Below are 24,878 nucleotides of genomic sequence, written 5' to 3'. Positions count from 1 at the left end.
TGGGAAGCAACACTTCTAACACAGTATCAAAATTTCTAGAACACTGCCATATTCTTTATATACTACCTCCCCTTAATATTTGCATTAATCTTTTTAGATAAGAATTTCACAATTGATCTTTATGAAAGGTCAATTTTGCTAATAAAATGCATAGTTTAGTTAATACTGGTTGTCCTCTTCAAACAGATATCCTGTTTTATCCTCACGGTAAAACCAGACTACCAGATCTGTTGAATTAAGTAGAACATTTTGTGCCTACTTTAGGTAGGACTAGAATGTAATTCTTCAATAGCCTATTGACTCCTAAGGACAAAAAAATGTGCTTGTAGATTAATACAATCTGAACAGAGCTATTCTTTCCATTAAATGTTAGCTGCTGCCAGACCTGGCTGCCTTTTTGCACCTCAGCAAATATACTCTGTCTAACAAAGACATTAACAAAAAACAAAGCAGAAAAACTAAGCAGTATGTAGCCAAACAAGACCCAGAACCAGTTTTATTATAGAAACTGAGTACCTATGTCACCATGGTAAAAATAAAAAAAAATTACCACTACCTTTGTGTAAAAGATGAAACTTTAGTCTGATCTTAAATTTGACCCTGAGGCTAAACACATTTGAAGCCTATATGCCAGACTGTGAATCAGGAGCCATCTCTACTCAAGTTTGGAATTCATTTGGCTAACATTCCCCTAAATTAAAAACATTCCATAAGAAGCTGTAGATTTATGTAATTTTATCCACAGAGGAGAGCTAAGACTAGTTCTCTTAATCATGCCACTGGGTGGACCTAAGCAGCAATTTAATGGACTGCTCAATTGGTTCTTGTATCAGTATTTTAGAAGTGACTGCTGTCCAACTGCAAGCTCATCTACCACACTGACTTGCCAAGTGAACAAATTGAACTTCCCTACACAAGAGTCAGTGGGTATGGGAATGTACAGGAGCTGCCAACAGGATATGGGAATGCACAGGAGCTGCCTACTTGTGCCTAAGTAGGCATTTAGTCTATAATAACAACAGCATGTAGTTCACAATATCTATAGCCCTATCTAAAGTAAATGCATTCTTAGTTCAGAAATATGTGCCATTATACCAAGCTACTTCAGACAACTTCAGAGAAGCTACAAATATACTTTTGCTCTGCAGGGTATCAATTTGCTAAAAGCACATTTTACAAGATCTTAGACTCAAAAAGCCACACATATGGGCTCTCCTTAGAAGAAATGTCTAAGGGCAGAGACTGCCTCTGTGGGATGCCTCAGCTGGGATGCTGAGGTTTTGTTTGAAAGGACTGTATTGACACACTTCTAAATTCAAATTCGCTCCTTATCAGTCCTGCACTCAATATAAAGCACTGAGTAAAACTGAAGCAATAAATACAGCATTAACACTCCTGGCTTTAGGAATGGCACAGAAAATGCCTACTACTACTGCTCTGCTGAGGACTTACTCATTAGATTGAATTAGGTTAGGCAAAAGACAACACAACTACAGCATGCTGCAGACATATGAGTATCACAAGCACTCCTCTGGAACACGCTAGGGAGCAAGAGGGAGAAGGAAATGAGAGGGTGAGTTTCTGCCTTTCCATATTAGTCTCGGCTATAGTTTGCTTTCTTCCCATGGAAATCACTAATGTCTGAGACAGAACAAGTTGCTAAAAGGGTCACATACTTTGCAATTAAACATCTTAAGCTGCAGTGCACAAGATGTGAGGCTCTACACAAACAGGAGTTGATGCTGCACAGTCGCTCTGGGCTCTCTTATCCAGTCACTAGCAGTCATTACCTAAACATTTTAGAATCAGTTCGTATCTTCCCCTTTCCTCATTCCACTCGGGCTGCCCAGCGATAGTGAGAAGAGGTGGTAACTGACTATCAACAAAATTCAGCCACCAATCTTCACAACCATTTAGGAAAAGAATGGAAATTCAGGTCTGGGAAAATCAGAAGTTTTAATATGTGATTTTGAAGTTTTAAGTCTAGTAAGATCACAAAGGTAAAGCATTCTTTGAAAACCTACAAACAGCTGACCTTGAACACATGTTGGGGCAATGCTCACCCTCATTTTAGTCACAAAATTGCATCTCAACTGCAGAGGACAGTTGTGAAAGAAGATATGTGGCAGAATGCAACACTCACTTTTTGAATTCAAAGTGAAGAAGAAGTTCAGATCCAGACTACCTGAATCCAAATAAAGTCACTTTCTAGTCAAGAAACTTCCAGTAACTTTACAGCTGTTCTTTGTATCTTCGTACAACATCATTTTATTAATACACTCATCAATAAAATATGTATATATTTGCACTAAAATCAACGTACATATCGAGTTTCAGAAGAAAAAGGTTTAAGATTGTTATGAGAATCAATTCCCACAGCCTTAATGAAAACAACAGGACACCCACACCTTTATGAATGGATAAGGTCATTAACCAAGCTGAATAAAACTGAGCTGAGCTGTCCCACATGAAGATGGCAAGCAAAAACAATGGTGACACAAAATACACTTACACCATCTTGCTGCTCTAGGGTTTGCATCTAACCACACTATTCCAAAAGCAGAGCATATAATTATCTAACAGACCAGAAAAAGTACTTTGATAAGTACTGCTGTAAAACAGGTTTAGGTATTACCATAGATAGTTCCTTTTACTAAGTAACTCATTTAGCTAAAACAGACGCAAACCCTGTTCTTGGATAAGAGTTGTTTATTTTTACAGAGAAGGGAAAATCTAGGAAGATGAGTTAAAGTTATAGCTATAGTTCTGGAGAACCTAGGAGATAGCATTTTCAACTTCAGCACTAAAAAAGGATGCTCCAAGTATACCAAGGGCTGTAGAGTTTGGCCACAAATCTGCAAGTCTTACAGATAATTCTGCTGAAGTTGTTTTATTTACAGAAGCTTAAGTGTTTCCAGGAGTAGAAGCAAGATCCAATTCTTGAGTCTGTTTCTCACTACTTCTATAGTAGAGCTGTATAAAGACTTATAAAGAAATTAATTATTGTTTCTTACACAAGTATTAAAAATTGAGGTTTTCAAATTAAGGTGTCAGGCATTGACTCCTAATGTTCCTAAAAGTGATCAACAATAGTTGGCGAAAAAGTTCTCAAGTGTAACGTGACTTGATGTTATCACAAACAACAAAAAAGGGGCCCATGGTGGTAATTTTCCTTATGCTTTAAACTGCTGTGTTCAGGTGTCTGTGGAGTCTAACGAGATCAGAAAACTGTTGGACTGAAATGTGGCCAGTACCTATAAAGGTACGCCAAAGCCCTTGCTCCAGAACTTTCCCATTCTTATTTGGGAAGCTAATGCTATCTAGGGAAGAAGTCTACAGCAGGCTCATGTCTTAAGCCATCTGCATACTGGGGACAGCATTCATGCAAGAGCCAGCAGCAAAGACTGGATGTGGGAAGGTAAATAAAGGAAAACTCAGAATTATCACCTTGAAAAAGAAGTGATTCTGTGTTTAATTTTCACTTCCCCCTGAGAAACCTGACAACAAAGCCAGTTTTCTGTAATTTGGAGCTAATTTGGAGGTCATAAAATCAGGAGTTAATTCCTGCCACGTTATTTATACACTTATTCAGAAAGCACTTAGGTAACAAAAGAAGTATCTCTAAAATAAATGTCTACCCAATTGCAACGTGCATGACAACACAAGTCCCAAGTACTGCTTGGGTAGGTACCGACACATGTCTCACTACAGGCCTAGCAAGAATATCACACTGCAGAATAAGACTATGCAGTTTAGAAAGAATATTCTATTTACTAGTTCTAGCCTGGGCAAATGTATAGCTAGAAGAGCTTGAATTAAACAAGAATCCAAGGAAAGAAGGACCTTTCTGTTGATTTGATTAATATCATTCTTTATATGAGACATCTCTGAGCTAGCCTCATTCAGCTATGAAGTAACGACTCCCTAATTACAGCAATCTTCTCTATTAAAGCTTAATATTCAAAATTACCCTGTACTTAAGGTCTTGAACTGAAGATATGAGGTCTAAATGAAGGTTAAATGTGGAACTGCAATACAGTATTTGTCTTGCTCATAAGGAAATGGCTTATTTCTTTCATTTGCGAATGGATCTACATCTCAGAACTCAGGCATGCACACCAGTACCAGAGAAGCTGAACAGCTGAGGGCCCTTTGTGTCACCAGCAATCTCCTCATGGCTCCCAAAAAGCCAACAGCTATTGGCAGAATTCAAGCAAACTGACACCACCCTTATTCTTCAGGTGTCATGTATAAGTGAGCAGCATGAGTTTCCTCAGTTAAACAGTACCTTAATCTCAGATGACTGTACCGTGTTGTCTCATGGTTCTTGAACAAAGCTAGCAGCAGACCCATCCTAGCACACCAACGTATGAAATCTATTTGGCAAAACCAGGAAATTTTACTCAAAGAGGCACATGAACACTATGGCTGAAGCACTCGTGTAACTGGAAAACCAGAAGTACAGGATGATCCTAAACATCGTTTATGAAGTGCTTAAACTTAGCTTCTGTTTTAAGAATTACTGTTTGCCTTTTAGCTAATTTCTGTTCTCAACTTGGACTGAGTCATTTTTTCCATTACTGCAAGCAAGCTACTTTGTTTTTGTTGGATGCTTTAAGTCTAAGCATGTTCAGAACATCACAACTACAGAACTATAGTTAAAGCAAGATAAAATTTGCTGAAATTAACAATTCAAATGAGCTTGAAGCAAGAGTTACAGCCCATTTATTTAAAAAAAAAAAATCTTTCAACTACTTTGACATCAGTATACAAAACTGAACCCATTCCTTTTTTGCCCTCAAGTACATAGCAACAGTTTTATCACCTCTTGGATTGATTTTAGAGACACAACCTTTAGATCTTTTTACCAGTAGAGATCTAAACTTACACCATCTCATATGCAAGAAGGTAACCAATTGTGTAGTTTTAATTTATTACTTTAGGATCTCGGCTTTCTATACATGAAAACTTAATAAAAATCAGAGACTGTTGAAAGATCCTCTCTGTCATGTTAGAAATAAAATGTTTGAACAGCAAGACAGCATTTCTTTTATTTAATAGCTATTACATTATGTGTGAGAAGACACTATTAAAAAAAAAAATTACAATTTGCAAGATCAGATAATTTCACATGACAGTATTCCTGTTTCCAAAAAATGCCAAAATGTTTACAGGTTGGAGTCAAGTTACGCTAAGGAAACTGAATAATTACATCTACCCAGCTAAATAAGGTAAGTTTAAAAAACCCCAAAACACCACAAAGTACACACCAAACAGCCCAGGAAATGTCAAGAATCCCCCCAGTTCTACTATAGGGCCCCTCAATTACTGATTTATCAGTTACAGATACAAATATAGTACAATCTATGTCTGACAGAATGGTATAGCAAGTTAAAAATTTTCTTCAAAAAGAATCAAACATTAAAATGCAAGCAAGCATATTTTGTGTATTTGATGGTGCTCTTCCTCCCCAAACTTCATACACATCTTGCACTCTGAGGCACTGCAGAGCAGGAACGGCGTCTTCAGCGGCCCACGCACAGCCCAGCACGAGTGAAGGCACGGCTCCACCAGGAACTTCTGCTGGCTCTGTGGCAGGCCCATGTGAGAGAAAAGCCATGGAACACTGCAGCTGCCACATACATTCCCATATTTCTGCAGCAACTAAGAGCTCTAATCAGACCAGGATCTCGAGAAAGATCTACATCCACATCTGTGGAGTAATTCAGGTTTTCTGCAAGAGATTTCTGCTTCAGTAGCCAAAAAGCTACTGGAGTGTAGAAAAAGCCAGCAGTGTCTCCAAAAAGGGGAAAAAAAATTCCCAAAACAAGAAAACCAGACAGACAAGCACTAGTTAGGACACTAACAAAAGTCCTGATCTCCCCAAACAATACTCCTGAAGAACTATATTGGGCACCTATGTTTCTATATCCAATTAGAAGAATCATTATTCAAAGCAGACAACCTAAATCATACTTTCATTGAAACAAACAAACAAACAAAGCCACACCCAAAAATACCTTCTGTTGAAACTTATTTCTCATCAAGCCAGTACACTCTGGTACCTCTCAGTCACCTCTTCACAGGTCATTAAAAAAAAAAAAGTCAAAACACAAGGCAAACTCTAGGAATGTAAGATAACCCATGTATTAAATAAACATTTGCTTGCTTACACAGCACTAAAGTTGACAACTGCATAACAACAAACATTTCTGCTTTGTGGAACAAAGAACATCCTGCAATTAAAAGAACTTGTTACTCTCTTTTTGTAACAAACCTTTTCTGCTTGGTATGCTGCAACAATTTATCTTTTCCACTCATTCCTCTGCTTCCTATGCCATGCTTTTCAGGAATTAAGACCACACTTCTGCCCAGACTAACTTTGCAGTAGGTGGAAAGATTATAACACATGCCTACCTACCTGCCAAAAAAAGTAAGCTCTGAGATCCAGGAATAGATTGAGCAAAGACATCCCTGTTCAGCAGACTCAAGCCTGTATGCTTGCATTTAGACTGGAGAGAAACTCCTTGCTTGGACTGACTAAACCAGGAAAGACCACACTACATGCTATCAAACAGCATTCTGAAACTGCTGGCTAAATGCACATAGCAAAAAGATGTGTAAAGCAAAAATAATTTTACTCCTTCTGGTAACCTTGGGAACGGAAAAAAAGTAAGGCACAAGAATACAGCAAGAAACAGAAGACAGGATGCTTACTGTAGTTATCTACTGAACAATCTCTAGTTATGTACCTGATTTCAACAGCCAAGGATTTGAGCAAGTCAGAATTCCTTAGACCATAAAAATCAAAACCTCATAACTCAGATTAAAGAGTCTTTAAAGTAGAAGGCAATCCGTCATTTTTATTTCACCTAAAAGTAAGCAGACAAAGGCTAAGCAAATATTCCCCAGATACTTCAGTGGCAAAAGTATCTACCCCTTCCACCAGACACTCAGCATCTAAAGATACTTTATATACTTTAAATACAGCTCACCTTATAACAGAAGGCAGTACCATGCCCACTGCATCTACCACCTGAGAGCTAAATCAGAAAGGTTGTAAAACTGCAAGAGCAGTTTTTTGTTTTCAAGGACCAGCAGAAGTTTTTTGGTTGTGTTTTTCTTTCTCTTTTACATCATTTTTAACAAACCACCGCTCTATTTTGTCTTTCACCCAAAATGCACTTACCACAAAAAAAAATTCTTACTGTGATCTGGCTATTGGGAAAGATCTTTATGATTTTGCACCTTTCAATGCATTAGTTGGGTTTTTTTGCACCCTTAGGGCATAACCACAAAAGCCTTTTCTCTTTAAAGACAAAGCTTCAGTATGGCTACCCGGAACACAGATTAAAAAGGCTACATAATTTTTCTTCCAGTTTATGTAGGACCCTTGGGAACATGTTAGCAGAACTGTTTGTGGTTTGCCTGCATATATTGCCAGCTTCGCTTCTGCCTACAAGTCAGATTTTTGTCAAAAACTAAACCTGAAGTAGTGCTAGTTGCAAGCCTCCACAAAACCTAAAATATGCAGCAAGCTTTCACACAGACTAAAAATTTCTACAACAGTTAAATGATGGTTTTATAGGTTTAAATAAGTAGCCCCCTGGGAACAGCACAGAACACTAGCAATTAATACAATTTCACCCAGTTTTTGTCTTCAATTTCCAAAGCTAAACTAAGGATGAAACAGCAGATCTTTCATCTAGGCAGTACATTTTATTCTGAGCCACAGATTCATGCAAGTGTCCTTATAACCATATAATTTGTCATTTCTACATTCAGTAGGCTTTATAGCTAAGCAATTCCACACCAACCTCTACAACTGCAGGTGATCAGCATCACTGCTGCATGAAAATGTACATATTTGTCAGCCTAGCCTGGTTTCCTGCCATTCAATCGGTAAAAGCTGATTCAGTGCAAATAATCACTAACTCCCTAAAACAGCAGTCATGGAAGTAAAGGCTGGGGAATAGCAAGAGTTTGTTGTTTTAGGAGAGGAAGTGAGGGAAAGTAAGTATTACAAAGAAAAGACTTATGTGAAAAAAGAAACAGAAAACTCTATTAAGCAGTGCCTTCATACAAATACTCCCCGACTTCCTGGGAAAAGATTGAAAGCAAGTGGCAAATGCAAGGCTCAACTGTCACTTGGTTTTTGAACAGAAGACCAAAGTTACGAGTTTGCTTCAGTATTTGTCTCCTGGAATTCACAGCTGCTTGGCTCCAATTTCCATCTGCAAAATGGATAATTTCCATTTTAGGAGACCAGCTTGCAGGAGGTCAGAGCAATCTGGCTATACTTGATTACACATCACAGTTGGTTACAAGCTGAAGGAGCTGCCTGTGCCAGTACATGCACAAAATAAAATCTAAGTTCATCAAAGCAAGTTTACTAGAACTTCATCAACTGAGGCAAAAGTTGCCCTGAACTTTACTCCTGAGATTCAACTGCTGGTGAAGAATTTAGTATCTACTAGCAGTTTTAGCTCAAATGCTGGATGAAATTACAAACTAAATAAGCCCATATCACAGTGATGGAGAGCCAGGATTTTGGCTTCATGCATTCAAAGATTTCTCCTCTCCTAATTCAGCAGCACGAACAACTTGTACATTTACCAATTAGCAAACACACAACATCCATTTCTTCTCCTTCCCCAGAGCCCTTTGCAGGAAATCAGGGGAAAAAAAGGATCAGTGATTTATGGTGCTTAGTGCAAGTACACGTTGTTACAACTACTGGCAAAATACAGGAAAGAATTATGGCAGTACAGAAAATTCAGAATTATTTAATTGTATGTGACACTTACATTGAAATCACAGGTCAAACCCAACACTAACACTAAAGTAGACACTTGAAAGTTAAAGCTTGTCAATTTGAACATTCTTCTACAAGAAAAGAAAAAAAGTCACTGACATTGGCTTCAATTCCCAAGCTCAAAAAGAATGCTGTAAAAGTTCATTGCATCAAGGACTCAGAGATTTAAAGCCAAAATTGTAGCTTGTTGTTTTATGGCTGAAGAGCAGTGTCAATCAGCCAAGCACCTGTTCTACCCATACAGGAACTGTAGTAACTGTAAACTCTAAAAACAGTATGAAGACATGGTGATATTGCAGATTAATTGCATCACTTTATACATCTGAAGGTTCTAGAGCACACCTGCCTATTCAATCCTGAACACAGGGGACATCACAAGAATCAAAAAAAACTACGTGACATGAAGACGCCTCTTAATAGCTGCAAAGAAAAGCCATTCAATGTTAAGAATTACTAACCATAAAATATAAACTACACTTGAAGTGGCAGGCGAGAAAAGTATATTGAGTTAGACAGTAGCCATCTCAGCAGCCTGGTTTAAAAACAGGCTACCACTCCTTGGGGTAGAAATGAAAACCTGTTTAAGTGAAACAGATACAGAAGTTTGAGATCTCAATACTTCTAAAGCTAAGTAGACAAACAAAGCCCTTATGAGGTTGCCCTAATCTATAACCTTCTGATACTTGCCCATAATAATAGCTATTCCTGTTGCAAAAATGCAACTTTTTTTGACCACAGCTGCTTATAACTATAGCATCTTCAGCAAGAGGCTCCAGGAAGCTTTCCTCAATACTGCAAGTCCTACAGCCTTTACCATAACCAGTTCAATTGGATCTTTTGCACTATTTCGATGAGATGCAGCACTTCCCCTTGATTCTTGCTTTTCTGAACATGACCTGTGACAGAGACAAAGGGGTACACTTGAAGGAAAGTCAGAAGTCTCACATTAAACAAGCCTCAGAGTACACATTCAAATCCAAGACAGCAAAGCAGCCACACCACTGACTCAACTGTAGAAACTCACCCCTTGCTGGCTAAAGGGAAGATTCTCTTATCAAGACAGACCAGTCCATTCAGTCAGTACATTACAGCCCTGCTGTATTTTTCAGTTTAGACACCGTGCCCAGTGTAATTTGCAAATTAAAGGCTACCTTCATTCCCTCCATCCCCCTTGCAGAGATCGGGGCAGACACATTACCTTTCCCTAGTTATTCCAGAAGACCCCATCACTCTGCTACTTATCTGCTACACCATCTCCCGCAGCACGCTCCTGGAAAAGCTGGCAGCCCATGGCTTGGACAGTGCCCCCTTTACTGGGGTCAGAGCTGGCTGGATGGTGCCAGCGAGTGGTGGTGAATGGCGCTGCACCCGGCTGCTGGATGGTCCCTGGTGGCATCCCCCAGGAGCAGCTTTGGACACAGCCCTGTTTGGTGTCTTTACTGAGGATGGGGATGAGGGGATTGAGACTGCCATTAGGAAATTCACAGACAACACCAAGCTGGGGGTGTGTGTTGATCTGCTGGAGGGTAGGAGGGCTCTGCAGAAGGCCCCAGACAGGCTGGATCCATGGAATGAATCCAATGATTCGAGGTTCAGCAAGACCAAGTGCCGTGTCCTGTACTTTGGCCACAACAATCCCAGGTGGCACTGCAGGCTGGGGACAGGGTGGCTGGACAGGGCCCAGGCAGGAGGGAACCTGGGGGTGCTGATTAACAGCAGCTGAGCAGCAGCCAGCAGCGTGCCCAGGTGGCCATGGCATCCTGGCCTGTGTCAGGAGCAGTGTGGCCAGCAGGACCAGGGCAGTGACTGTCCCTGGTACTCTGCATGGTGAGGCTGCACCTCGAGTGCCGTGCCCAGGGCTGGACTCCTCACTTTGGGAGGATGTTGAGATGCTGGAGCGTGTCCAGAGCAGGGCAGTGAGGCTGGTGAAGGGTGAGGAACACCAGCCCAGGCAGGAGCTGGGGATGTTCAGCCTGGAGAAAAGGCTCAGGGGAGACCCAGCCACTCTCTGCATCCCCTGAAAGGAGGCTGCAGCCAGGTGGGGGTCAGTCCCTTCTCCCAGACAGGAGCTACAGGACAAGAGCATACAGACTCAAGCTGCACCAGCTGTGGTTCAGGTTGGACATTAAGAAGAAATTGCTCACAGAAAGGGTCACTGGGCATTGGAATGGGCTGCCCAGGGAGGTGGTGGAGTCACAGTCTCTGGAGGTGTTTAAAGAAAGACTGGATGTGGCACTTTGTGCCGTGGTCTAGCTGACAAGGTGGCTTAAGGTCACAGGTTGGACTGGACCTCAAAGGTCTTTTCCAACCAAGTTGATTCCAACCTAGTTGTGATCATATATTAGGAAGAACTTCACTCCTCATTCTCTGCTAAAGTGGCAACACTATTGCTTTTGTATGCATACAGTGTTTTGGGCAAGGAAAGAATCATATTTATCTCTAAGAAATCGACAACTTTCTGCAATATTGACTACAATGACTAATAACTTCTTTCCAAGCATTTGTTATCATGGAGTCAGGTTCCACCAACTGATAAAGTTCAAATTCACTGCACTGTCTAGAACTTGAAGTCCTACACACAGAAAGCAAGAAGACTGCAGAACCCCCCACCACCTCACTGTGCCTAAACTGGATGTACCATCTATATCTTAAGCTAAGACTTTAAGAAAGATTCTCATATGCCACTTCTAAAGCCAGAGCATTACTAAAACTGGACTTCACCCTGACACACCTACAGGTTGGGCAGAGAGATGATTGAGAGCAGCTCTGTGGAAAAGGAATTGGGGTGATGTTTGATGAAAAACTCAGCATGAGTTGTCAGCACGAGATCACAGCCCAGAAGGCAAACCATACCCTGGGCTGTGTCAAAAAGAGTGTGGTCAGCAGGTCAAGGGAGGAGATTCTCCCCTCTCCTCTGCTCTTGTGAGACCCCACCTGGAGTGCTGTGTACTGTTCTGATGCCCTCAAGGTAAGGGCATGAAAGTGTTGGAGCAAGCCCAGAGGAGAACCACAAAGTTGGTAAGAGGTCTGGAGCCCATCCCTGGCAGGCCAGGCTGCGAGAATCAGGGCTGTTAAGCCCAGAGAAGGAAAGGCTGCATGGAGACCCTACAGCAACCTTCCAGTACCTGAAGGGGGCTTACTGGGAAGCTGGAAAAGGACTTTGAGTCAGGAACTGTAGTGCTAGAAATAGGAGTAATGGTACAAATAGAAAGATGGGAAATTTAGACTAGATGTTTAAAGAAATTTTTTTACTGTGAGTGCGGTGAGACACTGGAACAGGCTGCCCAGGGAGGTTGTGGATAACCCAGCCCTGACTGTGCTCAAAGCCAGTTCTAGCAAGGCTTTGACCAACCTGATCTAGCAGGAGGTGTCACTGCCCATGGCACGGGTTTGGCTGGGATTAGATAATCTTTAAGGTCCTTTCCAACCCTTAATACTCTATGATTATATGAAAAATAATTGGGATTAGGGAGATAAATACCTTAACAGAGTCATAATATTCTCAGTGAATCAAGAGTCATCAAAAGTGCCAGAAGCATTTCACAATCTACACTCTGAGGCTGACAAAAGCCAAAGTATATGGAAACCCTTGATTAACATATTTGGCTTTACAGGAACAATTCCGTGTATTCTGCAATTAAAGTTAAAACATTCCAGAGAGAGAAATTTATAGTGCACTCCTGGGTCTGGGTGTATGGAGAGTCATCTTAGGTAACCTCACAAGGAGGAAAAGCAGACATGTAAATATCAGGTGTCTCAATGATTGCTGATAGTACTAAAGGAACCAACCATCATCAGACCTTTCTTGGAGAAAGAAATCAAAGCAGGGCCCAGACTGGATTTCCGTAAACACCAGCACCTTGTTAAGGTCTCTAGAGATTAAGACTTGAATTTGGAGACTGCTTTTGTAAATCTAAAAGCACCAATAACCAACCACTGCTTCTTATTTAATACAGCTACAAGGCAGATGGATGTGATTGTCAAAAAATCCAGGTTCTGTAACACGACCAGACCAAGGAGACAGGAGGACATAAAAAGAGAAAGAGGGGCAATTTACCTGGATTTAAAAAATTCCTATCTCTCTCACTGTTCTACCTTAGGATCAGAAGATTGTTTTCTACCCTGAGTTTCCCAATGCCCACTTTGATCTAGGTCACAGAACTTCTTAAAAAGAGAAACTTATGCAACTGCGTGGAGTAATATGGGTCTCATGAATCACAGCTACAAAAGTATGAGTACAGGAGTGTATTGATAAACAGACGTCACTCCTAGTTAAGTGACGCTCCTCAACTTTACAGCTCACTATGAGCTCAACAGCAGAACAGCTGAAGCCAGATTTTAAGCCATTTTTGTTTTAAAAAGTGAGGATTCTGACTTAAAAGTTTAAAACCCAAGTAATATTTGCAGCTAAGCTGCAATGAAGCAGTCCAATCAGTTGACTTAGGCTGTCAATTGTTTAAATTTTGCATAAGCACCCTTCAAGTAATAATAGAATTCAAAGCATGTTATCAAATACATTATCAGCAGTGAAAAACGACAAGGGAAAATGAACAGGAGAGAAAAGCACCACAAAAATTCTCCCATATTTAAGTCATTTAACTTGGCAATAAAAAATAAAATTAGATAATTACAGAGAAAAAAATCCAAAGGGCCCAAACTCCTACAAGAAATGAAAGAACAAAGTCTTTCAAATGTTGTCATAAGAGCTTGTCTTGAAATGACAAAGTACTTGTTAAAATAAGTGCAGGTAAGAAACTATCGAGATACAAAGCCCTTGGAGGATCTCCCAAAAGGGGGAAATTACATATCAGCTCTTAAAGCAAACACTACAGTCATATCTCTGTGTAGTTGCTGATAAATGATGTCACTGAAGAAGACATGGCTCTGATGCCAAGGTTTCTTAAGAGAAAGTTACTTTTAAGTCCTATTTGGTCTTTTATTTGAATCCCCACAGTTTGCCTGCCTTCAACTTTTAGTGGTGCTTTTATTTATACATTGTGTTTTGGAAACAAAAAAAAAAAATCCACAACACACACAAGATACCGTAACAAAAATCTTAAGAACAAACTTGAAGGAAAAGTATTTTTAATAGGACTACTATAATGCAAGCTTTTCTATGCCAGAGCTTTCTTCGTTTTATGTTTTCATCCAGCATATGCACCTAACACAGCAGGTGTCTTAGCCTAAAAAAGGATGCCAGACCATAACTGCAGCAACAGCTTTTGAAACCTGACATCTTAATAATCACAAGTAGGCTTTCCTAGCTCTTGCAAAGTCTTTGTAATTCAAACTGAAGCTGTTATCTTCCCTTGGAAACTGCTCCATACACATCCAGAAAAATTCTTGTTTCCCTGTTCCTTGTGCCATAGAACCTACTAATGATTAGGCTCCAGAAAGTTACAGCGATTCTCACAAAATTAGGCTTCTTGCAGAAAAAATTCTAATAGTGCTCATCTCCAGCCGTCACATCTTAACAGCTACTTGAGCTTGCAAACGCTATTTAATATAATACAATTGACATGTTTTTTACTATTACAGAGTACAGCAACCTCCTCAATTGCTGAGAACACAACTGAGAAAGAGCTCTCCCACCTCCAGATCCCACATGAGTAAGCAATAAAACACTTCATAATATACAATTCACATCAAGCTGTTCCCCATTTTCATTAAAACTGGTAGTTTTAGAATCACCAGCGCTGTATTTACCTAGAGCTATAGATAAGACTGGTTTCTACAGTAACTTCATGAGCTTTCTTAGGAGTCACATTTGATAGATCCGGCCGAAGCCCACCTTCAACACTGAATACGTCTACTAGAAGTGCTAAGCACAAGGGACACGGAGCTGTAAGTTACTCCTCTGCAGGGATGCAGGAAAGCTGTTTCTCTCCCTCAGTGCACAAATACCTGATAAGCACTGTGACACACAAGCATTAGCATTCACTATCGATTAAACACGTACACACACAGGCCCAGGGAGCCAAGCGAGCAGGTGCTGGCAGGCCAGGCTGTCTGCAAGGAAGTGAACAAAGTGACCAAAAGCCACATCCAGGGAGGTTCATGAACAAAAACTCACTGACAGTGCCAGCGTTAGCACAACTCACCCCCTCTGCTCTGTTACACTCAGAAACCAAGAAACTGACATGACACAAAAATTCTTCTTTCAGAGGTAAGCACTGAACTTTTATTTTCTACTGAGGAGATCAAGTGCAGGCTCCTCCAAAAAATAGGACTTTAAATAATTCAATTTGCTACAGTAGCTGAATAAAATAAAAGCGGTGGGAAATTGTGAAGTTTGGCAAGCTTTCTAGAGACGTTTTATATGAGCGGATAGAAATGAGATTATTACTTATCAGGAGTCCACATTTGGCCTGCAGACAACGTTTGCACCCCAATTTTCAGTCTTCATTTTGGATAAAACCTAAGGTAATTCATGTTGCCCAAAGTTTCAGAAGGTTAAAGCACCATGTTTAAAAACATTTCCAAATAATAGACTACAAAAAAAAAAGTAAAAGAGCATTGACTTTTCATAAAAATACAAATAAAAATAAAAAATAACTTAGTGCTGCAACAACAATAAGCAGGGTTACTTATATTTTCTAGAATACAGGACAAGTAGTCATAATTCACACTGATTGAGGAAATAACACAAGTAGTTTCAAATTGTTTCACCTCTGGGGTGGGGAGGTACACTTTTAGAAAATAATTTTATCAAAATAAATCTATTCACTTAATTAAGCTTACTAACTCAAGCATAATTGCATCTATTTGCAAACACACTGTAAGCAACAACACTTTTGTTAAAACTTGGGACAACATGCTTTGCAGCCTTAAAATAACTTTTCCACTTCAGTAAGAAAAGTGTAGGTTTTCAGTCAAGAGCACTAAAGCAAATTTTAGGACATTTGTAAACTGAAAGTTTCAAAGTCTGAGATGGTATTCCAGTTTCCAAAGGGGCCCACAAGGATCCCAGCTTTGGCAGAGGAATGCAGCTCCTCAGTGCAAGCTTCATCCAAGTGAACTGCTCCAGAAGGCAGCACTGACCACACACATACAGAGTACATGCCTGTCAGATTGTTCACCTTGCTTACCAGATGAAGATATTATTACTTTGCCCAATATAAATACTTGATTCAAGTGTGAATTTTAAGAAAAACTAGTAAGGTAAGTTCATCCTATAAGATTGGAGATTTGTTAGAATTACTAACAAACAGGTTTCCTGTTAAGATTCATCTCAGCCCTTCAGTGAAAGAACAAAAAAAAGAAAACCCTAGGAAACTGAAAAAACAAGATATATGTCTATCTATATAGATATATCTATCAGATCCACAACACAAAGCTAACACTTACAAGTAATTCTCTGATGTACAAGAAACCTCAAATAGTCAAGAAGTGTTTCAATATAGATGACTCCCATTACTCTTCTTGCTTCACAATCAGGGCAGTAAAACAAACCCCAAAACTAAATAATCACCCCAGAACTAAAACTTGTCTAATAATCACCACTGGCTGGCTAACTGATCACACCAAAGCAAGCTGTCAGTCCCAACTCAAGACCCTGAACTACAATCATAAAATGAGAAAATCAATCAAAGCATATTTCAGACTGAACTAAAAATAATTTTTAAAAAATCAGCATGAGACATGGCCCTTTTGAATGTTTTAGGGCTACAACCATTTCTAACAATAGCTTACAGATTATTTAGTATCAGAATCAATGGTCATGTGCTAGTTATAGATAAATTTAAGCAATCAGAAACTACAGTAGTATAGGAATTATTTATTTGCCATCTTGAAGATAAACCTACTTCTGTGGGTAGGCCCAAAATGCGACTACATTTGATTCTCAGAGGGTTCACCCTCTTCTTAAAGCCAACTCCACCCTTCTCTGTTTAACAGACCTTTAGAAGCCATTAGCCTGACAAATATATGGTTAACGGGGTAAGTGCTAACACCACTCAGGCATAAATGGGAAACAGTCTCGTTCAAGGACCTCATCATATTGCTCTAACTTTGGTTTTGTTAATGAGCCAGCAAAGATTCAGTTTCCAGGATAAGCACAGTGTCTGATTCAGTGCTCAATAACTGAAACAAGAGCTGGGTACCAGGTCTTCTCAAAACAATACATTGGAAAAAAAAAAATTCAACAATGCTTCCCCCCACCAAGTACTGCGATCATCTTTTGCCCTCTTGTATTCTGTCTTACAGACTTGAAATGACTGGAAAGGAAACAGCTGAGGAATGCTGCTACTCTTACTCCGTGCTTTCCATTGACTGTCATTTCAGGAATGCATATAGGAAAGTAAAGGAGCTTGCAATGTCTCCACCCAGGCAGCAGCATCGGAGGCTGACCAGCTCAGGGACGGCTGCACTGCCTTACAGCTGCATTCCAGTTTGCATGGTACGCTTGTCAAGATCAATGAAGAAAAATATACTCTTGGGCATTGACAAAGCACTTGTTAGGCAAATGCCCTCACATGCTGCATATCTCACCTGGTATGATCTATATTTACACTACAATACAGAAGTATTTAGATGTAATTTACAGATCCTTGGCTGCAAGAATCCCAGAAGGGTGTTGTACTCATGCCACAGATTCAAAACTACCTCCACACTGCGTTCAGAGCATATCAGTTCATCCAAGTCTAACCCATCTGGACACATTCTTGGATAAAATATCACTATGTGCTAGGACAGGCCATGTTCCTCAATTCCCCACGCTGTGAGTCCAGCCTCAGGAAACAACAATTACACTGACAGAGATAACCAATTTGTTGGGCTCTCAGTTTTTGAGAGGATTGCACTAAGTGTCTTACTAGCCTAAGTAATAACTTTGAGAAAGGGAGCAACTGAGAGCATGAGCAAAGGGATAAACAAGTAAAGAACTGCACAAGAGCCTGTCAAACCATCTGTTCCAACTACAACACAGCATATATTGTTAAGCCTGGAATACAGATCCCTCCAGAGGGGTAAAGCTACTAGTGATTTATACTGACTGCTTCTGTCTCCTAGCCTCAGATTTGGCTAACAACTGAAATTCAATAATTTAGTAAAACAGCATTCTTGCTACTACAATGTCAAAATCATAAAGGCCTTAAATCAAGTGTGTTCATAGCCATTTTATTCATACATACAAAAGCACACCTCATCTACTTTTACAAGGTGCTTTTTAATGACCTATCATGAGAAAGTGTTCTAATAACACCAAAAATATACGAGAACACATAGAAAACCAGACAAAGCTGTACTGTAAAAGCAGCATTAATGCTACAGTGAAATTCATATCTAGAGACCAACAGAAATTGTCCCTGAACATCAGCTTCAGTAAATACTAAACTCCTACCTGAAGAATTCATTCTTACATTGGAATGCAGAACTCTTCCTCCATGACTAGCAAGTTTAAGCAACCTGTCAGTTACACCAACATGAAAACTAGCTTTAAATACTTTAAGTAATTTCTATATGCTAGAATTCACTTGGGTTATTCTGTTTGTGCATAAGAAATATCCATAGCAATGAAAATACATAGAAATCCCAGGTTCATACTTGACAGAAATAATAAACCTAAAAAGGTAAAGAGATTATTACTAATTTCTTTCATAAAACACCAAGGAGAACACAATTTTTGAATACAGTATTTAAATATCCACTATTACACTCACAGTATGTTATGGAAAATCACACCTGTTTTCCCCTCTTCTTGCCTCCCTTTCAAAGAGTAAAAAAAAAAAAAATTAAAATCTTGGATGACAACATCAGTAGGAAGTTAACAAGTACTTACTGTACCATCTGAACCTAGCTACTGTAACTACAGAAAGATCTGTGGCCCACACAAGAACCAATCACAAAAGAGAATTTAAACAAATATGCCTCTGTAGTCAGATCACTGAGTGAAGTCAACATTACATTTATTTCTGGACTCATTTCCTCTGTTTATCTTAAAATATAGATTTTAAAAAAAAGCCACGATAAAAGAGTAATAAAACAAGCTGAACAAATTACCCCAAATTCTCAGTGGTAGAACATCCACAATGAGAGCATTAGGAGGTTTGGTGATTAGCAGCTTGGCTCCTACCCCAACAGCGAGACTTCAACATCAGTTTTGTAACTGAGTACCAACCTTTTGGTACGAAATGAAGTCCTCCTACTCAACAGTTTTGAAAAGTTAACAAGTTTACCATATGCACCAGTATTTTCATTCTCTGTAACAGTAATGGTAGAAGTCATAGCCAGGAGGTTACCAGGACAGCTTTGAGCTATTTCCACACCTCCCTTACCCTTGGATGTTGGGTGCCACTGCTGTGACGCAAACACTGGATATTTAGGACTGGCAACCTGGTCTTTGCTCTTCCAGCTTGATGTGCTGCAGCCCCAGCTCCAACAATGACCTGGGCTGCCATTCATCACAGGGAACACAGGGCAGCCCTAACGCCCTCTATCAAATTCTAAGGCAAAGGGACCAGTGCTGGTAGATTTTATGTTCCTTTTGCATCACTGGCTGCAGTTTGAAAGGGTGTTGTAATAAGAACACAGCTGGTGCCAAAGGTATCCACACTTGTTACCATATCAGGTACTAAGAATATGCCACCCAAAGTCCTGACAGAATTTTTCACATAAACAGTTGCAAAAACTCCTGCAAAGGAAGGTACTTCTTATCTAAGAAATAAATCTCATAGAACCCACAGGAAATGACAGCAATAACTGTCCTTACTCAGAAAGGGTAAGCAAAAATTCTGTGAAACACACAGTCTTAATTAGTATTCAGGGATAAACACAGCATAGTCCTACAACAGTGGCAGCAAATCAAAATTTCTATTTATCACTGCATACTGCTCTATCTGCAAACTAGTACGTAACTATACTGTTCGTAAAACAGTCTCACCTTCACATTCAAATGAGCACCTAAAGAATTGTAAAAAGCCACAATTTGATAGAGAGAGATAGCCTTTGAGGAACTTTGATTAACGTGTAGTTGTCATAGACAAAAAACAAAAAAGACAACATGAATCCTTCAACAGGAGCTCGGCCCTTCACCAACAACATCCCCTGTGGTTCCGCAATGATCCCCAGGCACAAACAGCCAGGACAATTCCCCTTATCTCCCCTCAAAGCAGGGCCCTCCCCAGAACAGGTAAGAGCAGCACAGCAGGACACGCTCTTTCCGTGCTGAGTGGCAGAACCGGGCTACAGCACCCACCTTCCTCACCCAGAGAGAACGAGGCCAAAAACAAGGTTACCATCCCCTAGTCTGAGCAGCCTCAGAGGAAAAGGGCAGCCAAAAAGCACGCTGCACAAACTGTGACACCTAACCACAGCCTAATCTCAGCCAGTGCTGAGGTGTGTGCAGGTACTGCACGCTGCACACCCGATATTCCCAGGGGAGCAATGTGCACAGGAAATGCAGCCTTCCAGGAAACCGGCCACATCGTGCTCCCTCCCCACTGCATGCAGCCTTTCTGCAGCGCTGTCCAGAAAGGGTGGGCTCCACTCTCCTGTACAAAGCTCTATGGAACTTCTAGACAAACTACTTTCAGCCATTTAAGCAATAAATTCCAGTCAGAGCTAGTGAACTAAGTTCTCTTTCATGAAAGCCAAGGAAAGCAGAAGAGAGTCCAAACTCTGAGGAATGACAGGCGTTAAGCTTTTGGGACGAGAGAACTGAATCCCACTCTGAAGAAGTATGCCTGCCTAAGATGAGATCAGGTTTTATTGAAAACATTATACAGCCTCTTCTCAAGATTATTTTGGAATATGCCACTTCTACCCCCCCACTCTGGAGACACAAATAATCTGCAAGGTCACAGCTCACCTTTGAGCTTCTTTCTTTTCTCAAGTTCCCCTTACATTCCATTGTTAAGGCAGATTAAAAAGCTGCACTTCAAATTAGAGCTCATCCTGCATAACAGCTGTCTGAGACTGCAACATTCAAAACTCCCACCTCCATCGGAGTAATGGCATTGACATCTGATTGTAAATTTAAAGTTCTCATTTAGAAGTTTTCTGGTCTTACAGATACACACAATATGTATATAATGCATATCATGCAGCACAACACAGTATCCCGCTGCAACATCCTACACTGCACATATATCTCAGATAGGAAAACAGTACACAACACTTTTGTCCTTTGTGCTGAAGGCCTAACCTGAGGACTTGTGTAGAACAAGTTCTTAAAACAAGCTTTGAACTCAAAATTCCATAGAGGAATAATAACCATAACCTAATGACAATTTTTCCTCTTCTGCAAGATACCAAAGAATTTAATTCATCTGTCCTCAGGTATGATGCACCCAAGTCCACCCATTCGTGCACGTGCAGATATAAAACAAAATCTGCTCACTGGCACTGTCAAGGGCTGCAGCAAGTACCTATATATATATCCTCCCTGCTTTCCTCCCCTCAGACACCAAGTCAAGTCATTGTTTTCCTTCCCGTGTGCATGAACAGAAACAACTCTACAGGCAGCTCTCTGATGGTGATGGCACTCTATCCCACTCAGAGAAAAAGCTTAGCTAATGGCTTCAGCAACAAAGCTTGATGCTCCATTACAGACCAGATCTGAAGTTCACCAGAATTTCAGAATTGATGGTACTTCCCCCCCAGCATTTCCAACTACCTGGGCTGTGAAAAATAAAACAAAGCTGAAGTCTCTTCCTATAACTGCCATATGTAGCAGGAAAACCAAAGGCTAAATATTACATTAAATATTTAATTCTATCGCTATTTCAGACATACCCATTTGGTCTCAATAACTGGAAAAAATAAACTGATGGAAGGCAAAAAAGATACAACCCAAAAACCTACAGTAATTTTACCTTTGCTGAGATAAATTTATTTCTCTGAAGAGCAGTGTCTTCTACATGGGATCTGACAGACAACACATAATAGAACAAACCCCAACAAACCAAAGAAGCACACAGCAACAGCACTCCACGGCAATCTCAAACACAATAATATGGACTGGAACACAACTACCATCAGTCAGTCAAAAGTGTCAGGAAGAATGACAAGTTTTTGAAGAGCTTCCTTTGAGAACAGATACAGCTTTTTTCATGGTGCAGCCAAAATTGATGACATTAATTCATGCTACAGACTGCATCATGTGTGATTTGCACCTTTTATATGGCATATTAGAAGAAAATATGATTTTGTGTTAATAATGAAGTGAAACCCTTCAGAGTCATCCCAGGCATGGATCTGCTTTATGGCTTTTTTAATAGCAACAGGTAACCTCCACTTACTGTATGGCCTCAAGAGGATTATAACTTCACAACTGATCTTATTTACTTCCAGTATCAAAATCAGAAAAGGTCCTTTGGTATCACTAAAGGAGCGGAGGGGCAAGGAGGAGCATGAGCAAGAATTTTAGCAGTGATGTAAATCTTTACCTCTGTTCCTTTAGACTTTGCCCTTCCAAACTGAAAGCTGACTACAATGTACAAAATGGGGAGAACACGCTCAGAATTACCCTGATGAGAGCTTTCTTGTGTACAGTATCACAGACATTTTGAAAATGCCTTCTGGACATCAGAAGGCAAGAACGCCACCTCTCATTCTAACAATAGAGTTCAACTAAACGTCATCCTCCCCTACCAATGGCTGGAGCGCAGCACTTGCAGAGCCAAGGATCTAACCAGTTAAGGTATGGCTGCTCACACCGAGCTCCCTGGCAGCGTGACCCGACCATAACTTCATTAGAGGGGGATGAATACAGAAAAGCTTGCAGCGAAGTGACAGGCTAGCCTGCAGTCAGGTAACCGTGCTGCAGTAACACGCTGACAGGCTCAACCACAACACACACTCATCCTTCCAGCTCGGTTCACAACTGAAAGTAAACCAACACCCTATACAGGGGAGCAAGTGACAGCTCAGACACAGCAAACAGAGCTAAGAGTCATAAAATTTTATATCCCATGCTCAAAAGGGGATCCTATCCAGCTCTGCAAGGCAGTTTATGAATTTCTAAAGCCTCACATCCTTGAAAAACCTATACAGGATGAAGAAAATATTTTCACCATCTCATTTTTTTTAACGTAAGAAACCACCTCAACCTAACCATTCTGGGAAAATTTCTACTTGATCAACCTACAACACATAACTATTAAGATATTTTTTTAAACTACTGAACAACTTCTAAACTTAAGAACAAGAAGCTAGCCTGTCAGAGATATTTTTTTGTTTTCCAGATATTCAGTGAATCCAATATTGTGTGGAAGCTTTTGGCCTTCTAGAGAAGAAAAACTATTCAGGCAAACCCGCATTATCTCCGGATTGCCACAGCCTTTCCTTATTTGGCTAACGTTTTGAGATTCCAATCAGACTGCTATGAAGTTCAACATGCACAAAGCATCCATTTTGAGGAAACTTCACAGCCAGTTTCCCGTCCATTCCCCCCCCCGGCCCAAGTGAAAGTTACCTCCCTCGGCACCAACTCCCCTCCCACATACCCACACCAGAACAAAGCAATACGGATTGGGTTTTTCACTACTTTCCAACGCACGAAAAAAAAAAATAAGATCCCCGCTCCCCTTGAAGTTAAGCTTTCATACTGCGGCGGGAGCCATCGGTAACGAAAACAAGCAGCCCGTTCCTGATACGCGTTTCTATATACTGAAGAAAATACTGGTTTCCCCTAGAAACCGGAGAGAAATAGATGATCCCTCTCTCAACACGGCCGCCCGCACACACGAGCGGGCTTTAATCGGCTAAACTACTGCGGAACCAGGGACCGAGGGAAGCAGGGAACTACTACCGGGATCCCGGGCAAGGGGCAGCGGCAGAAGCGCCCCCCGAGGGCGGCCCGCTCCCCTCACCTGCGGTCACCCTCCCACGCCGGGGGCACCTGCCTCCGGCCCCCCCAGCCCACACGGGGAAGGGCCCGCTCCCCCCAGCCCTCCGGGGGAAGCGCTGCCAAAAGGGGAAAACGAAAGAGGGTCAGCGGCACCTCCTTCCCGCCGCAGGAGAGGCCCATCCGCCCCTTCCGACGCCCTGCCCGCGGGGAGGAGGTGCAGCCTCCCGCCCCTGCAGCCCCGCCGGCCCGGGGCTCGGCCCGCGGCCCCCGGCCGGTCCCAGGCTGACCCTGCCACCACCTCCCCGCCCCGACACCCCCCAGCGGAGGGAGCGCAGCCGCCTCCGGCCCCTTCCTCCTCCACCTCCTCCTCCTCTGGGGGGGGCACTCGGGCGGCCTCGCCCCCCCCCCGCCCCAGTCCGGCTAGGGGTCCCTCGATCGGCCCAGCACCGACCTGGTGGAGAGCGGTGAGCCCGTCCACATTGGCGTAGTTGATGTCGGCGCCCCGCTCCAGCAATCGCAGCACCTCCTCGGTGTCTCCGCTGGAACAGGCGGCCAAGAAGACGGCACCGTCGTCGAACTTCACCTTGGTCTTCTTGCGCTTGACCACGGGCGGCTCCAGGTCGGTCTCGGAGCCGATCCAACGCTTCAGCTGCTCGTTCCGCTTCTGCTTGGCGTCCGCCATCTTCATACCCCGCTCGCGCCGGCCCCCTCAGCCACGGCCGCGCCGAGCGTACACTTTATACCGCCACTATCCCACAGCGCACCGCGGCCGCGCGCGCTCACCGCCCAGGGAGGGCGCGGGGCGGGGAGCGGAGAGGCGGGGCGGGCCGGTGGCGGCTCATTAGCATAATCCCGCGAGATTGCCGGGGGGCGGGCAGCGGGGCGGGGCCGGGCCGGGCCGGGCCGGGCCGAGAGGGGAGTGGGAGTTGAGAGGGGGGAACGGGAGTTGAGAGGGGAGAGTGGGAGTTATTAATTGAGAAGGGGAGTTGTGAGGAAGAGTTGGGAATTGGGAGCTGTGAGGGGGGAGTTGGGAGTTGGGAGGGGGCAGTGGCAGTGGCAGTGGGAGTGCAGCCCCGCCTCCTGTCCCCTTCGCCGAACGCGCTGCCCGTTCCCGCCTGCGACTTCTGTCACCTGCGGTGAGGCCGGTGTTTCCGCCTGCGCTCGCAAACATGCAGCCACTTGACTGGAAAAGAGGAAATAAATGGAGCAACCTGCTTGAGGGTCCTTTGTTTTGGGAGATTAGACAGGACCACCTCAGACCAGCTTGATGTACGA

The 24,878-nt window shown here is 42.0% G+C and overlaps 1 protein-coding gene across 4 annotated transcripts in view; it reads right to left on the bottom strand.

Annotated features, from left to right (window-relative positions):
* Positions 1 to 24,429, bottom strand: part of PPP1R12A (protein phosphatase 1 regulatory subunit 12A) — a 113,025-nt gene extending 88,596 nt beyond the window's left edge. For 3 of the 4 annotated variants that reach the window (XM_074539675.1, XM_074539674.1, XM_074539673.1), the window contains exon 1: positions 24,055 to 24,429. In XM_074539675.1, coding sequence (XP_074395776.1) covers positions 24,055 to 24,291 — 237 coding nt within the window. In that variant the 5' untranslated portion in view covers positions 24,292 to 24,429. The remainder of the gene's footprint in view (positions 1 to 24,054) is intronic. The other variant, XM_074539672.1, reaches the window with a different exon arrangement.
* Between the last annotated feature and the right edge of the window lie 449 nt (positions 24,430 to 24,878).

This window comes from Zonotrichia albicollis, chromosome 4, assembly GCF_047830755.1.
Source record: "Zonotrichia albicollis isolate bZonAlb1 chromosome 4, bZonAlb1.hap1, whole genome shotgun sequence".
Classification (NCBI taxonomy): Eukaryota; Metazoa; Chordata; class Aves; order Passeriformes; family Passerellidae; genus Zonotrichia; species Zonotrichia albicollis.
The sequence above is the reverse complement of the archived record's forward strand: the minus strand, read 5'-3'. Positions and strand labels throughout refer to the sequence as shown.